General features: G+C 44.2%; 1 protein-coding gene across 2 annotated transcripts in view; it reads right to left on the bottom strand.

Annotated features, from left to right (window-relative positions):
- Positions 1 to 18074, bottom strand: part of SLC45A3 (solute carrier family 45 member 3) — a 200978-nt gene that overhangs the window by 36584 nt on the left and 146320 nt on the right. For both annotated transcript variants that reach the window (XM_078644601.1, XM_078644602.1), the window contains one exon: positions 7949 to 8413. In XM_078644601.1, the coding sequence (XP_078500727.1) occupies positions 7949 to 8123 (175 nt within the window). In that variant the 5' untranslated portion in view covers positions 8124 to 8413. The remainder of the gene's footprint in view (positions 1 to 7948; positions 8414 to 18074) is intronic.

Genomic DNA, 18074 nt, shown 5'->3' with positions numbered 1-18074 from the left:
CATAAACTTCCTTCCCCATATGTAAGTGCGAAACTTCTCACATGCCCAATAACATGCAAGTAACTCTTTTTCGATCACTGAATAATTTATTTCAGGATCTCTCAACACCCTCGAGGCATAACTAACAGTGACTTCTTTTCCTTCAATAATTTGTGTGAGAACCGCACCTAACCCGTAACTGCTTGCATCAACCGTGATAATACAACCAACACTGGGGTCATATGCTTTCAGAACCTTGGCATTCAAAAGCTCAGATTTAACCAAGTCAAAAGTTGACTGACAAACATCATCCCAGACAAAAGGAATACTAGATCTGAGCATACAAGATAACGACTTCATTTTACTGGCATAATCTGGAATAAATCGTGAATAAAATTCACACAACCCTAAAAAGGATCGTAACTCATCTTTGTTCTTAGGCACTGGACAATCCACTACTGCTTTGACCAACCCTGGTCTGGGAGAAACACCTAAACCAGACACTAAATGTCCTAAAAATTCAACCTCCCGTTTCCAAAACTCACACTTGTTTTTCTTCACTACAATGCCCTTACTGTCAAACCTTTTGAGTACGGATTTGAGAATGACGTCGTGTTGATCTAAAAATTTGTCAAAAATCAGGACATCGTCTTGAAAAATCACAACTCCTACGATATTTTTCAAGATACTCTGCATGATCCTCTGAAAAACCGAAGCAGCAGAAGCCAACCCGAAAGGCATTCTGCAAAACTGGAAAGTACCGAAGGGGGAATTAAACGCCGTGTAATGTCTGGAATCCTCCTCTAGAACGATCTGATGATACGCAGAAGCTAGATCAATTTTGGAAAACCACTGCGCACCTCTCAATTCTTCCAACAAATCACCAATTTTGGGAAGTGGATGGGCGTCCACCCAAATTTCTTTATTGACACTCCTGAGATCACAACAAAGACGAATATCTCCATTTTTCTTACGTGCAACCACCAAAGGACTAAGCCATAAACTAGATTCTATAGGTTCTATGATGCCATTCTTCTCTAATCTCTCGAGTTCAGCTTTGAGATCTGCTCTCAAACTGAATGGCACAGATCTAACCTTATGTTTCACGGGGATGGCATCACTCTTTACTTTAATCTGATGTTTGAACCCCACAATTTCACCAAGAGAATCTGAAAATACTCTGGGAAACTCCTTCTCAAGAGATGAAGTGTCAGGCATATCTAATACAACCAGTACCTGTTCTCTTGCTCCAGGTCGTAATAACATCCCGAAGAGACCTTGATGGTACCACCCCAAAATATTTAAGCCACGCACAGCCACATAAATTTTCCCTTGAATCTTTCTGTCTTTGAATTGTAAGATATCTTCAATGAAACCCTCCAAAATAATCTTACGACCCTCATATGAAACCGGTGCTCTATCTGGAGGAAATAATTCTCTGTTAGACCAAGACTGCTTAAACAACTCAAAAGAAATCATGGTGATTCTGGCACCAGAATCTACAAGAAGTTTCAAACTAACTTCACCTACTAATATATCTACATAAGGATCCACACATTCCTCTGGGTTACCAGTGACTATACCATCATCTGTGATAGTTACAATCATGTCTTTGAATTCATTCACCAAATCGCTTTCTGAATCTCGTTCATTCTCCAACACACAACTGACCTTCTCGGGTTTACTTAGGTTGGCTTGACAAATTTTGGCCAAGTGGCCAAACTTCCCACATTTGTAACACTTAGCGTTTTTCCCAGGACAATAATTGTTTTCTTTGGAGTGTGGAGGATAACCACATCTGTAACATATGTTTTTCTTAATCACATTTTTCTCATTGAATTTTTCTCTTTTTTGAAAATTGGGTCTGGAAAGAGAAGACACTATAGCATTCACATTTTCTTTATGCACATCTGCTTTGCCAAGTTCCTTAATAGACGTTTGAGCTAGTTCAAGGCTTTTGGCAACTTTGATAATTTCTTCTAAAGAGGGATTCCCCATAGTAAGCAGTTTCTGTTGAATGTGTTTGTCACTAAAATGAGCAATGAACTGATCCCTCACCAACTGATCCTTAAAATCACCAAATTGGCATTCGGCACAGAGTTTACGCAAAGCACTCAAATAGGAATCAACATCTTCACTTTGGAATTGTGCTCTCTTAAAAAACTTGTGTCTTAGTACAACTAAACTCGGTTGAACATCAAATTTGATAACCAGTTTCTTAATTGTTTCTTGGTATTCATCAATAACTTCACCTTCAGTAATAATTAAATCAGGCAAATGTTTGTAGACCTCCCTCCCTTCAAATCCTAAACAATTTAAAAGTAAAAAAAAAATTCTTTCTGCCCTGTATCTGGAAGCCCCAATGGCACCAATATAGGTTTCAAACCCGTCAAACCATTGTCTCCACTGAATTTGAGGGGTACCTGGGCTTTCTAAAAATGGGGGAGGTTGATTTACAGTTTGCATTTTGAATTAACTTAATTGAATGGCAATAAAAGACAAGGTTCACAATAGAAAAGTGCTGTAAAACAACAACAATTGTTAAGACTTTGTAGTTGATTAAAACGTGCTGTTAATATTGTCTTTGAAATACAGTTCTGGAAAGAAACTGTGTTAAATACTTAAACGTGTTAATATGAGAAAATTTTTATAATTTCTACTTCCTCGCAGGCGTTGTATCCTTCGTGATGCTGGAGGTCTTTGAGTCTTTTAAGTTTCGTGTGTAACAGATATTTTATTGGTATTACAAACTGTCGCGCATAGATCTTGAATAAATCGGAGCGACGCTTCACACAGAGATAATGAGAGTTTCCTGAAACGTCGGATGTGTCGAATCATCCAATGCGTGCGCTCGAACAGTTTCTGTGACGTATAGTCAGTTCGCCAATACCGAGTGAGTATTCCAATGCGTCATCACTTGTGAGAAGACGCCGAGGGGAAAGGATCTCGCTAGCAGGGAAACGCTAAGCAACTGCCACTGCTCGCAAGGTAAGCTGGTTGGTTACAGTTTTAAGAAGAGAGACGCTCTGAACTGTGAAATACACAGTTAGTTGGATTGTTACAGGTGAGTTCGTAGGAGCTGACAGTGAAAAAAAACTTTACGCGTCTTAGTTGTTTTTAAAATTGTTAATTCACCGTGACTAGCGCTATGACCCACACCTTAGCCTCCTCACCTCATTTTAATGGTTAAATGATACCGCCGCTGGGGAAATTTGTTTCCCTTCGAAAAACACAGCCGCTGGAGGTGAGATGAATGAGATTAGTCACTGTCCAATCTGCTGAACGTCGTTTTTCTTCTTAAGTAGAAGCAGTGGCTCGCTCTATGCTTCAATTATCACTGGTCCTCGTCGCCAAAATTATGTTGTAGCTCAAAATATGTAAAATAGATGCAGTGAGCCAAATAATAGTATTATTGTAGGTTTATTCACAGAGCAACGAGCCACCACACCAAACGCTGGCACTGAGAGGCATCAACTGACATAAGGTAGAATTAGAACCTCAATTATGGCACCATGGCAACTTGGTACATTCTATAGTAAGACATAAAGCACTAGCAAATACAACACAAACCAATCGCACACTCACTGGGGCTTATGAGTCACTGTTGAATCAAGATAAACTATGTAAGCTCCTAAAGAAATAAAACATTTGGCCACTAGAAGTTACTGCTTCAGTGCGCCTGCTGCTCATTCAGATACCTCCACCTTTTGCTACAGCTAACTTCTGTGTCCTTCCTGCAGCAGCGTCTCTGTTCAGCTCATCAAGACTCCAGCCAGGGCCATACCATGGCTGGCCACCAAGTTCTACCTTCCACAGGGAGCATTTAAGTGTGCCTGTGTCCATCTGTGTGTCTTAAAGTGTATGTGAAATAAGTACCTGTTAATTAGAAGATCCAGGTTCATATCCCTTTGGTCCCAAAAGAAATTCTTGCGTGGAACACGCATAGTTCTACAACTGGCATCCTTCACAAGCAGCTGATGTGAACCACAGGCCTTATCACACATGCAGTCTTCCTTAGCAGTGGAGGGTCTGGCCCCCACCTTAAAAAGCAGTATGGCCTGACCATCAGCACGAAGCACCTCCCGAGGGCCACATCACCTCTGGGAAGATGACTGCGGCCCCATGGTAGGAGAATGTAGCTGGGCCAGGAGTGGACAGGAAATGGAGGAGCACAGTTGCATGCCAATGCAGGCTCTCTCATGTTCAAGTACCTCACTCTTCTATCTGAGTTTACATTTGCTAGGAAACCCATGTTTTTATCACAGTCTTCCCTTCAGTGTTGTATTTGTGCAGGGCAAGCAACTGATAATACAACATGCAGGACCACTGTCCCCTTTCTCGGTTAAAGTACAGCCTGTGGTATACTGTGAAACAAGCATCTAAATTTCACCGCCTCAATTCTCAGCCAACACCTGCAAAAAATCAGCCAAGTGTCATAGTTTTACTGGCCACTAGGTGTCAACGTTGTTCTCCTGTCTTCGCATGCGAGTCAGAACTTTAGTTCGCCACTAGCGTCTGCTGCCCTCTGCTCACTCGATGCTGTGATAGGATAGACTAGGTGGCTATCACTGAGGCAGACAGAAACACCTGCTGCACCGCCTCCAAGTGAGCAGCTATAGGGCAGCAGGGGTTACATTAAGTAACTTTAAGGTACGGATTAAACAACATATCGTTTTGTAGAGCTCATTTTTGAACCCACACTGGAGAAGCGAAGAAGTTGGTTGTGAATTATGAAGAATTTCTGCCAGACTATTTGTACACAACGGAGCCCCACACAACACTCTCACATTCACTGGGAAAGCCCATACAATCTGTGGGTTCTTCAGATCCGGAGTGCCCCCCTTCGCTGCCATGGCTCGTGGGAGATGCAGTTAAAAGGAGTTTAGAATATTCCTTAGTAAGGGCCCAAGGCGCTAATTCCCATTCAACTGTCAACTCACAAGTCTTCTTTACAAAGTGTTCCTTTCCTTGGGGCTCTGTGATTTAAGCTAAACGTACAGAGAGCAGTACAGCCCGAGAAGCCTTCAAACACCCCTGCTTATGAGAACAAACGAACCATTGCACAGGCTACAATTGGAACATCAAATAACTATACAGCAAACTAGACGATTAACTACTGAGCCCAGAGGCGCAACTAGAGCCCCAATTCGGGGCTTAAGAAAAATGTCGGGGGGGGGGGGGGGGCTGAATCTCTAAGCAATAGGCAGAGTGGAGGTGCAGGGGCTCTTAGAAGGGTTGAAACAACAACAATGCCTCTTTAACAAGCAAAAGGTCTATAAAAGACCTGTGAAGTAATCAGGTGCGGCTGTGTGTGTGCCTGGGAAGCGGTCTCCTCCCGGACTGACACACACCGAGGGTGGCGAGGAGGGCTTGAGTCGGGGTACCACGCGGGTGGACGGCATCCCCCCACTTATTTTAAGGGGTCTTACCGGGTGGACGCCGTCCCGCCTGCGCAAAAGCTAGGCTTTAAATTATAGCGGTATTCGCCCTCACGGCCGGCCGCCCCGTCGATCTCCCAAGTCAGTCCTGCAGAGGTTTACTGCTCTGATGGGAAGCTCTCGGCCGCCAGTTGTGCGTGTCTGTGGCAAGTGCTTCGTGACGTTCTGCTTGGGAAGGCACCACGCCAGTCTGTCAACTCCTGTGTGCTGCAGCAAATGGCGCTGGGGATTCTCTGTGAGGTAGCCTTCGGGTGCACCGCTCCTACACTCTTACAGGGTGTTGAAAATACCGGGCCTCTCTGCATCAGGGACGGCCAAGCCCCCATAACAAGGTCGGTACAGACAGCCATGCTTGGCATCTGGTATGAGACGGAAAACTAGGCCACCGGATGCTCTGTCGCAGTCTTAACAGTCAAAATAAAGATGCAATGGCCAGACAGGGTCGTTATTTAAGCGAAAGAACACCCCTTTAATAACCTCTGAAAACACATACACCATAAAAGCAAAACAACAGCAGAGGACCACAAAGTGTAGATCGAGTGTTTTTTTTACCTTTCGTGGCGTCACTTCCGGTCGTGACGTCACTTCACGTATTTGAGCGCCCCCCACTTCTAGGTTTTTTGCCTTCCGTGACGTCACTTCCTGTCTCTGAGCGTCCCCCCACTTCTTTATTTAGGACTTGTGCCCTGGTGGCGAGGGGGGGAAGCTGAAGCCCTTTGAGTCCAATGGGCGTTGCGCGCCTGACTGGGGCTCTGGCGGCAGGTTTCTAAAGTATCTGCAATGTTTTAAAAGTGATCGGATGTGGACGATAGCTAAACTGGCAGCAAGCGCACCTAGCTGCGGATGCAAAGCTCTGTAGAACCGCCACATGAACAGGAACGGTTTAAATTGAGCTTCTTGGGAATAATTCTTGTTGTGAGCATTTGCCCGTTCCGCCCCAGGGTTTTGTTAATATATATATATATATATATATATATATATATATATATATATATATATATATATATGAAAAACACCAGGTTGCCCCACTGGAATGGTCACACATGGAAGGGAATCAGAACACAGCCTCCGGCCACAGCAGCTACATCGTAACCATGGCCATCACCTTTGCATTCTGCCAAACGCGTTTCGAGCTCTCAATAGCTCTTGATCACTGGCTGCAAGAGATTTGGGAAACAGCAATGATGTGCTCAAACCCATTTATTTAATAAGGCACAGTCCCGCCCCAGTGGGTGTTAACCGCATGGCATGATGGTTGAGGTATCTCAGGACTCAAATACCAATGTCCCCAATGGGTATTGCTGGCTCCGTGTATTTCAAACCCAAGTGGGAAAGTTTAAAAGCATGTTCTTTAGTGGTGAAAAGACACAGAAAACGCTGTACTATAACAATTGATGGACAGAATGCAGAACAATGTCATACATTCACCCCAGTACTGAGATCTGGGTCTAAATCCATAGTTTTTTTGCTCACCATGCCATTCAAGTTTGGACCCAGCCATATGTAAATCAGTTATGACCCTGCGCCCAATGAGAACAGTCCAGCCCAATGCTGGTTTGCGGTCCAGGGAGGACCTGGCTTGGCAGTTTGGGCAGGACTGTTCCCACAAGGAAAAGGGTCAAGACTGATTTGCATATGGCTGAGTCCAAACTAGTGAGGTGAGCAAAAGAATGATGGATTTAACCCAGATCCATGTGACTGGGGGTGAGTGTCTGCATTGTCCAGCATTCCGTTCAATTGTTTCTTTTTTTTTTTTAGGGGGGAGGGAGAGAGAGATAGAGATAGAGATAGAGATAGAGAGATTCAGATTCATGTTTTAAGGCATGGGGAGATTACATGATTGGCCCAGAATCAGAGGATGTTGGAGCTTTCCTGCCAAGACTATACCTCGATTCCCAACTTCGGGGTGGACAGTTCTAGCAGTTAGGCCACATACTCTCCCCAGATTGTGGGGAATTTATGTATTTACAAAAACTACTTAATGGAAAATGGTTGCACTAACCCAGGAGAAATCGAAATCTAGAACCAATTGGATGTAAAGACGGTCCTTTCACTTTGTCAGACAGGAAATGTCGAAGCTATTTTTCAACTACTCCCTTTCTCTGCCAGGCTCCAGACTATTTCCGTCTGCCTCTCCTGGTCTACGCTGACAGAGCCCCTAAAGCAAGTAATTACAAGTCTTTTAAAGTCTGTGAAATAGATAAAGTGTTTTTACCTCTTCAGAAGTAACCCAGGAGCACATGGCTTTCTTTTTTGGGAGAGGTAAGCCAGTCCCTTCCACCACCTCCAACATGCCACACTCACACAAATACTGCTGCAGTTCACCATCTAGTACCTATGCTAAGTATAACAAAATTATTTCCCAAGGTGTTCATTTATAAGCACTTAAGTCAACCAAGGTACTAGCAAAAGGCAAAATTATATTCATCATAGTGTAAAAACACCCCTTATCCTATATCCTTCCCAAGATCAGCCTAGAGATGACAACGAAATATTACCATAAAAAATGTGTTTAAAAAACTTTTACTCACCCAAGACCATGGTCATGAACTGCTCCTCCACGCCAGCCTCCAGCAGCAGAGGGGGGACGTAGGTGATGGCCGTGGCGAGGCACACTTCCAGGCCGCACGTCAGGGAGTTGACCAGTAGGAGCTGCCCCTTGGGGCTCTGCAGGAACATGCTGACCCAGGCTCTCTTCTGCGCCATGGCCACAGGGGCCCGCGGACTCCCTAAAGATTCCAGCAAGTCAGGTTTTCCAGAGCAACGCTACAGCCAGACACCCCTCCCCTGGCGCTACTAGTGCTGTGAGTTCCCAAGGACAAAGTCACCATCTTTTGGCTGGTAGATTCAAAATCGAGGCACAACAAGGTCTGCGCCCCTTCCTTACGCGGGAGCCCTGAAGTCATGTAGAATCCAGATTCTGGGAGTGCAGATCAATCTTCAAGGAACGAGAGCACGGAAGAAACCAAAAGAGAACTCTTCTTCATCGCCATCAACTACAAAAAAAGAAAAAAAAGAGAAGTGCGTATTAAAGAATCGGAAACTTTAAAAAAAAATACTTGGCTTAGGGGGCGTGTTCACAAACAGCTCAATGTTGAAGGGAACGTATATGCCACACGGCCATTCCTGGAAACAGAAAATATCGATTTATCACAATCACAGGTACTGCACAAGAGCGGCAGCACAAAAACCCCAACTAACAAATTCCCCAAACAGCCCCAGTGCGGGCTGGGTCACTGGGTGCATCGTACACAGACCATGCGAGGAAGTGGTGAATCCCACCTGTGAAAAGAACATGACGCGCGTTATTTGGGTCAAACTCTTTACATGTTTTGGTCAACTTGATCACACAATGAGTGACTAAACCAACCTCCTAGGTAACTCAGCTTTCTATAACCAACTCTTGGCGGCCTATGCAAGACATACCAGTGCCTTGACTGGTGTGGCTTCTAAGCGATGCAAACCTACATAGGGTTCTATGCAAGCTGAATCATATGTTCGCACGCATTGCCTGCTGTCGCCGTTGTATCCTTCCGTTGCTATGTTTAGGGTTTAAGCTGCAAGCACACTTTTATGCCGGCGTATTCGGCTTCCATTTAGCCCTAGCCCTTCTTTTGAGGCTGATGGGCGGTTTGTGCTAGTGATATACAACACCGTTTAGCTGCAGAGCATGCTTATCTATCTATGTGCGGCGCCGCGGCCAGGGCGACTGACGCTGGAATCTGGGGACCACGGTTCGATCCCCGGCTCCGGCGGCAGGTTAGCCCAGCACCATGTGACTCTGGGCAATAGCTCGCTTAATCTTCCCGACGGCCCCCAGCGCCTAGAGACCCTTACGGGTGATTGTGCGCTTTACAAATGTGGACTTTACTTTACTTTATGTGTGTTCACGGTTTTACATCAGAGCTGCTGACTAAATGCAGCACCTGCGGATGATTTTTAAAGCCCTCTGCTGCCCCCTCAGGCGATCAGTCACTACTACCTTTTCTTTATCACTTTGTCTTGTTGAATTGTATGGTTATGCTAGGCCCACCGATGCACCTCTCTCAAGCACTTCCAGCAAAGGAGTTTCAGTGAGATCTGAATGATGTACAGATGACAGGAATTAGATGAGAAACGTTGCACAACCTGGAGTCTGAATAGTTTCTCAACGATGCGAAAAGATTTTACTGAAAAATGTACCTTACCAAAACATGTTTTCTGGGGATAAAAATTATTTCAGCAGGTAAAGTCTCTCCCAAAAATATTTTTGCTGCCTTTTTTTCTCGTGCCACTTCCTTTTTGACAGCACTGAAGCTATGTTACTCGGAGGATCAAAAACAACAAAGTTTAGCTAAACAGCACTTTTTGAAGAAAAGGATTTTGCATAAAGCCCTAATAATAATAACATTTGTAAATCTTGGCCACCATATTGCCCGCCGCTAGATTCGAAACGATGGACGCAGACTGGTGGTCTGCATGACCAGTGCAGTGCAACGTCATGGAACCAGGCTAAACTCTCACCGCCAGTACCGCAAAAAATCAGTAAAAGATCTACTGTGGCCCACACCAAAATCTATAGGGGGCTTAAAGCATGCCGACTGCTTACTATAGTTTGTTTTGCCACTCATTTGCTTGCTTATTGGGTCTGGCCTGAGACCGCTCATGCTCTGTCAATTGTGAGACATTTGGTTAGCTTAAACAAGGCTTAGAGTCTGCCCATTCCTTATCATTGGTTGGCTTCATCGTCATTCTTATTTGCTGGCTCCATTGTGGTCTGTGCGTGACCGCTTCAGTTCCCCTTTGTGCGTTTCTCCCTATCCTGGAGCATAGCCCAAGTATTGCTTGCCTTCTTTGTGAGTGTCTTTCCACTATTTGACCTTTCTGGCCTACTTTTGTCTTCTACTTGCAGTGCTCACTAAGGGTCCAATTATAAGTCTGGCGGCCAGAGGACCGCCAGACTAGCGGTGGGGCGGCACTGGCAGTACTAGGACTTGCCACATTAGGACCCTAGTGGTCATGCGGCCCTGGGACCGCCAACACCGCCATGGTGGTGCAACAGTCCAGAAACATCCATATGTTTGGCGGGACCACCAGGGTTTTCATGGCAGTTTTTCCTCCATGAAAACCCTGGCGGAGAGGAAACCGAGAGGGCCCTATAGGGCCCCCTTGTGCCTCACATACTGTGGATGCACACAGAGGGGCACATGTGCCCTCCTGTCTGCATGCACAGAAGTTCCAGCATGGCATGGAATTTTCAGTCCATGCCAAGCTGGAACTGTTTTTGACGTTCCCATTGCGGTGCCTATTTTATAGGCACCGCCGTGGGAACACCAAAGGAATAGTCTGCCAATGACTAAAAAAGTAACTAAATGGCGGGTGGTTCTCCCGCGGGTTTGGCGGTGCGGCGGCGGGAGGTCCTGCTGCCGCACCGTCAAACTCGTAATCGGCCCCTCAGAGTATAAATGTTTGCAGGCCGTCTCCCCTCCTTGCTTCCATCCTGTTCCACATTGGTGTTTTTTTGCCCCATCCCCCGTGCTGTTGCCAGTCATCATTGCTTGCCCCGTCCTCCTCCCTCCTGTGTTGTAGCTTGTCCTGTTCCCCTTAACCCCTCCTGCAATTGTTGTAGTTTCCCTGGTCCCCCTGTCAATGCTAGCCCCATCCTACTGGCCCCCACCCATGATGTTTCTTGACCAAATCTCCCCCACCCCACCTGCCAACACAAAAAAACCTTTTCCAAAGCCAAAGGTCTCACTAAAGCAAAATCTATTGGCTTTGTCAATGTTTGAGGCATGTTGTACAGAAGTGCGGCCGCTGTGCCTCATGGTTGAAAGTAAAACAAGCATTTGGAATGCAATACATCTTGCATTATTGAAAGTTTGTGCTATTGGCATTGCTAATAATAATGAAATGCTAATAGCTCAAACTTTCAGTAATGCGAGAGCTACTGCATTGCAAAGCAACCGCAGCACTCGCGATTTAGCTTTAAACATCTTAAGCTAAAGTGTGGATGAAGTGATTGCTTTACAAGTAAAGAAATAGACAAAAACTTTTTTTGAAAGATTTATTTACTTTTGTTACAATGGCGGCACCCACGCTTTAGCTTAATATACTTAAAGCGAAAGCACGGGTGCTGCCATTTTAACAAAAGTAAATACAGAGAAAAAAGGCATGCAGCCACGTTCAGCGTCACAAATAACAACAGAAAGGCGCAGTTCTATTATTCCAGCTGAGGAACATAAAAAGAAAAAAGTGTTGTGGGAGAGCGTGCCACAGCGGGCAGGAGAAAAATATTTAATAAAATAGTGCTGTGAGGCTGCATTTAAAGCATAATGAGTAACAAAACATGTTACAGGTGGTCTCCTCATTGTAGGTTACAAGAAGAGAAAAGGTGGTACTAAGGAGGGAGACTACTAATCCTATTGACCAATGAAAATCCACCATTTACAAAGGACAGTGACAGGAGGAAATTAAAAATATGGACGGAAAGTAGGTGGAGCTTTATGCCCATATCGTGAATAAATCAGGTCTCGAACAGACAGTGCAAGCACTGCCTAGGCAACACCTAAAGGACGACTATCTATTCTCAAAGTAGTTTCCTTTGTCAGTCTAGGAATTGAAAGGCAGGGGTTGGAAAGGAGAGGAATTGAGTCACACCTAGCTGTAGCAAATCAAAGGGCTCACAAAACTTCAACTTTGAAAGCTTATGCAATACATAGGGAAAAAGCATTTTCAGCCATGGTTTTCTGACCATTTTCCTTCTATTTTAAACTGACAGCTTTCTGCTAAACTACAAATCACAGGGATGGTTTCAACAAAATCCTTTCAAGAGCTACATTAAGATCTTAGTAAACCTCATTTAGAGATCCATGGGCAATTTAGCAGAAGGACCTTTTCTGTTTCGCTGTTATTGAAGAGTTTTCCTTAGTGGCCCACAGAGATTAAAACTCTCCTAGGTGGTGAGAGTGCTTCCAGAACATACCTTTGAAACTCTAGAGTCAATTGACCTTAGTGCTTCCAATGCGATTTTTGTTGCGACTACTACATCTGCCAAAACAGTAGAGGAGGTAGGAGTTTTACTACGTCCTGTTTTCTTTGTAAATACTTTTGATGACAGAGTTGTTCTGAGATTACACTGCTTTTCTCCAGAGGGTCTACCATCTGCTAATAGATAACAAGAAATTATCTGACCTGAATTTTTTCTTCATTTTCCTTCTTCAGAAGAAAATAATTTGCTCTTGTTGGATGTGAGAAGGCCCTGGTAATTTGTATTCAAAGGTCTTCCTTTAGGAAGTGTGATTCCCCGTTTGACACTTTTGTGCTTCCCGTCAATGAAAAAAGGCTTCGTCATAGAAAATAAGATCAACAATTTATTTGTGATACCTGATGGCCAGACCACTTCTACCAGACCTATTCAGAGCGGGGGGGGGGACTGAGAGTCTGAATGCCTCATGAGTGAATTGGGTTCCTATTGCGGACATTGGCAAAGTAGGAACTTGGACAGTTCCTAACACTGTTGTTCATCATTATCGACTTCCTTCATCAGTAGCATTGTGTTGAGAGAAGTTTTGATGTTAGGGTTCTTAAATCAATAAATAGGTTAGGCATACATGTATTTCACTAAAACACGGGGTGATGCATACATTCCTTGCTTTGTGGTTCATGTAACGGGATTTATGTAATCATGTGAAACTAAAACATGCATCTATTTGATATACCTTAAGGAGTAATGACTTGTACGAGGACATTAGGACTAAAATGAATGAAGATTATAGGTAAGTAATCCTAGACATTGCCCAAGCCACACACTTTCTCAGGACTTCATGCTCCAAAATATATGTATATATTTTGAAGTAAGCAAGCAGTTTCTTAATGAGGCAAAGAACACAAATTCACCAGCAGACGACATCAGATGCTGGAGCTGCCTTGGTCTCTTTCCCTGGATGATTTTTTTTTTAAATTAGGTTAATTAAAAAAGAGGTGACTTCCTATGAGATCCAGGCCCGGCAATTTCTTATGAAATACCTTGTGAAAGGAACAACTGGGTGTTGTTGCAAGAAATGGGCAATTGGTGCTTTCGTAAGTCGATTTTGGTCGCCCATCCAGACTTAAAAGCAGCTCCCCCCAAAGTTGCATCTCGTGTCCAAATGGCAAGTCTGCCCCTACAGATAATCTGTGCTTCTTTTAGGGATGTCAGTGTAGGTTAGGGAATGGTTAAACTAGCACAAACCAGTGTTTCTGCAACATAGTCTCTAGATGAATACAGATTTAAAGTGTTTGGGGGAATACAGAGGGAGTAATCAGTTTACCATCTTTACCAGCATGGCTCAGGCTCGAAATATTTGTAACCAAAGCTGTCTACATGAAGAAAGAGAAGATAAAGGCAAGAGACTAGAAAGATGTGGTTCTTTTGTAACTGCTAGCAGCTGGCCCTGGCATAGAGACACAGCTTGGAGTGCACGTCAGATTGCCATCACACTATGTGGAAGCACTGCTACCCTGAGTTTATATATACTTGTGATAGACGTAAAATGTTTAGATTTAATAAGTCATTTAATTCGGGGGCTTCCAAGAGACACTAATGTCGAAAGATAACGGAACGGAGCCACTGCAAGATAAAGTATGTATTTTGTTTGGTAGCCCACAATCCTGTTTAAGAGGAAAGCTGTGATTTGAACTGGTTTGCTCTGCTGTTTTCTATTTGGCTTACGATCACCTTGCCTCGTACTGCGGAGTACCAATAAACTAGGCAATATTTACATTTCTTATTTACAGCTTTACAAAATCTAAAAGTGGGGCTTGCCACGTAAAAACCCCTCGGGAACTCCCCGCACCATGAGGCAATGCGCTGGCTAAACCAACAACAGGGTGCATGTTGATTCGTCACAGAAATGGATTCAATCTGGGGGGTTAAAAAATAAAAAAAGGAAATAAACCATGAAAGATTCCCTAATCCTATGTGCAAGTTATCCACGAATCTGTGTCAAAATTCCTGCTGGTACAAGCTCACGAATGTTTGGGTATCTGCAATGCATGCACGTTATTGGGCATATTAAATCAGATTTGGGTAGACATCAATTTTTAAATAAGTGCTTGTGTTTTCAGCTGATCCTTCTTAGTTTGCAAGCAACTAACGAGGATCATCTACAACCACAAGCGCTTGCAAACTAAACTAGGATGGACTGAAAACAAGCGCTTGTTTAAAAACTGCTTTCTACCCAAATGTTGATTAATAAGCCCCTAACTTGCATTCGAATTCCGGCAGCGAATAAATTCCCGATCTAGACACAAGTATTTAAACAAAGACAGCCTTTTTTCCATATCTAGAGTAATTATATTGGGGACTGCTTTCCTTACCTACATCCCGGTGAAGCTCACGGATCCTGCCTCTGCCTCCTCCCCCTCATCCATGGCCTGCCTGCGAGGCTCAAGAAGAAGAAGGCAGGTCTTGGGCAGCAGCAGAGCACTGACTGCAACGGGAGGAGAGGCAGAGGCGTGTGTGCTGCAGAGGTGGGGGACGGAGTAACAGAGGGTGAGGGTTATCCTTAAATGAAATAAATAAAACGCAAAACACCATGACACAGGCACAGGGACGTGGACACTGCGCTAAGCCAAGAAGATGAAGAATGGCAGCCAAAGCAAAAACAAACAAGCAGCAATCGGCGGAATAGCAACTATTTAAAAAATCTAAAAGACAATATAAAGGGGCTGGGCAAAAAAGAAATAGTACCTGCATTAAAGTGGAGGGACACTAATTACGGGAAATTAATATGTACTTGAGTAGTGCTCCTGCGCGCTACACGATGTGATGCATCGGGAGAGCGAACGAATGAGGAGGCAGCAAAGACCAACGCTGGAATCAACCTACGGTAAGCAGCAGGTGAAATTTTACCGGTATAGGGACTACGGCAGGTCTTGAAGACAGTGCATGCACGCTGATGTTGCGCGACCTAAAAAATTGCTATCACCTTGTCAGCATTTTTTTTATTTTGGGGGGTTTTACATTCAGCCGCACTGTTGTACAACATGGCTAATACATATTGACAAAGCCAAAACATCTTGCATAGACAAGACCTATTAGCTTTGTCAATGCTTGTTTATTAAGTTTACGTAAGGTTGAGGTGGTTTCCATCACTGTATTTCACCCTGCAACATGAACAGTTACACAAAAATGGTATGCTGGAAACCATCACCCCACCACCCGGTATTTTTGGTGCAAGACCCAGCACGGATTCTAGTGCTGCGAGTTGGAGGCTACCTTAGCACCAAGCAGCTGTCGGGAGGGTTGCACTTCTAGTCAGCACATCACATAGCGTGCTTGTGATCAGGTATGTAAATGACTGAACACCATGTAAGCTGCCACATAAGTAAGACCAATCAAAATCAAGCTCAGCGCCGGCTATCGAAACCAAGGAAACTAAATGAAAGACAAAATAAGAAAGAGAAGAAGGTAGAATGAAACGTGAGGTGATGGCTGAAACACCAAATACACAAGATTCATGAACACAAAAATAAGAAATTAGTGCACCCAGAATACAAAAGGGAATAACAGAGGTTGGGGTGCAACAAGGAAGTAAAGAAAAAAATGCAGGGGGTGGACATAGCAAGTCAAGTCGAAGACAGAATGAAAGAAGGAGGAAATGGAGCGCACAAAAACACGAGGAAACAGAACTGACAAAAGAATGAATAGAAGTCCCTTCAGAGTTACAGTGTATAGAGTTCAACTTTATTTTCCGGAAGTACGTGCTGATTTGTGGCATCATCTTTTGGAGTACAGTAGGGGCTAATTGCAATGTGAAGTGGTGAGGCACCACGGTGAAATACAAAAATAAACAGACAAAAAAAATTAATTATAAAATAGTCCTTACAAGCGGCTGCCACCTTGCTCCTCTGAAGATCCTCAACTCCCATGGGCTGGTACATGCGCACTTAGCAGTGCACACTCTTTGCTAAAGCTCAGGATGGCACTACCCACCCTATGACTCTGCTGGTTCAGTGAAAAATAGAATGATAATAAAAATGTTTTATCATCAATTTTTTCCCACTTCTGCCTCTGCTGCCTATCAGCAGTGGGGCAACACTCCTCCGCCATAACGGACGAGTGGCCCCTGTTGGAGTGTCGTGCATGCACTCCGCTGTACCCCAATCCCCAAAGGTGTTGAGGTTTCATTTCAGTAAAAAGAGTCTAGGCATTTGCTAGGTAGCTGGTGAATGCTGCAATCACCGGAGAGCTCTTGAATGTTTTTTCAAGTCTATTCTCTATGCGATGATCCGCAATTTATGTAGCACAGAAGCACACTTGAGCTCCTGGTAAAGACGTGTTTGGAATTACTGCATAGTCCCATTTCTTTTACACGCCGGTGGTAATTCTCTGGGTTTTTTTTAGTGACAGGCGGCTGGTTCTACAAACTGCGAGGTTCAGAATAATAGTTTGTCAATGTTCCTCATTTCTTCTGCGGTGTTTCCACTGACCTCTAGGTGGCACTGGAAGGTAGCAAATTGAGGTTTACACGTGTCCCGGTTTCTAATGCTACATTAGGAGCAGAAGAACGCAGAATATACTAACGGCAAAAAACAAGCATTTGCAATGCAATAGGTCTTGCATTTACGAGAGTTTGAGCTATTAGCATTGTAAATAAAAGAGCATAAACTCTAGCAAATGTAAGACCTATTGCATTGCAAATACTTTTTTCGTAAAATCGCCCCATGTCGCACTTTCACGTTGATGGCGGACGCGCCCTTTTCTTTAGATGAGCCGCGTCTAAAGAAAGGAAAGGGGCGCAGTTGCCATTTAAGTGAAAGCACGGTATGGGGCGCTTTTACAAAAACAAACATTTATTGGTCAAGTTGACAAGCAAATTTCTTTTTTTTTGTAAAAGCGCCCCATGCCGCGGTTTCACTGTATAGCTGCCCATAGACCTGTCTTTAGACGCGGTTGGTCTAAAGACAGGGCGTCACCTTTGATGCGACTTTATCCTTTGACAATGAGATAGCCGCCACAGTAGGTACCCGTTTTGGTGTGCTAAAGAGGTTACGATGGATTCTGAGACTCCTACTAGAAGCAGCAAGAAGACGGTAATACAGGCTGTGCTGGTACCCAGTCTCGATTATCGCAATGTACTCTACTTGGGGGTCTCCAAAGGCAGGCTCGGTAGGCTTCAAAGGATGCTACTAAGAATCCCAAAACAGTCTTCAATAAGCCCGAGACTCGCTCAACTACATTGGCTCCCTATCAAGCATTGAGTCTAAAAGCGGTCAGTTCTGCATTCAGGATACTTAACCAGAGGGACCCACGATATTTGCATCCTCTGATTCAAGCTTATATTCCGAACAGACACCTTCGGTTCTATGGGGCCGCACTGACTGTGACTCCTAGAGTCAACAGAATGGACTTCAGAGAGAGCACTTTCAGACGCCTTGCTGCCAACCTCTGGAACTCTATGCCATTGGACTTAAGAATGGAGCAATCAGAAGTGAGGTTCTGGAAAAATGTAAAGACCTTGCTTGCCCAAGCCCCGGCGGATTAATCTGACTTGACAGGACAATGGACTCTAGTGCTGTAATCTCCAGCACGGGGACACTCCTTGGGAGTAACCAGGTGCGTTACAAAATTCCTAACATAACAGATGCTGGGATATTTCTTCTTACGCATTAGATTGAAGACTAGATGTATCAATG

The sequence above is a fragment of the Lissotriton helveticus genome, chromosome 5_1 (genome assembly GCF_964261635.1).
Source record: "Lissotriton helveticus chromosome 5_1, aLisHel1.1, whole genome shotgun sequence".
Lineage (NCBI taxonomy): Eukaryota > Metazoa > Chordata > Amphibia > Caudata > Salamandridae > Lissotriton > Lissotriton helveticus.
Note: the sequence above shows the minus strand (reverse complement) of the source record. Positions and strands in the feature narration are given on the sequence as shown.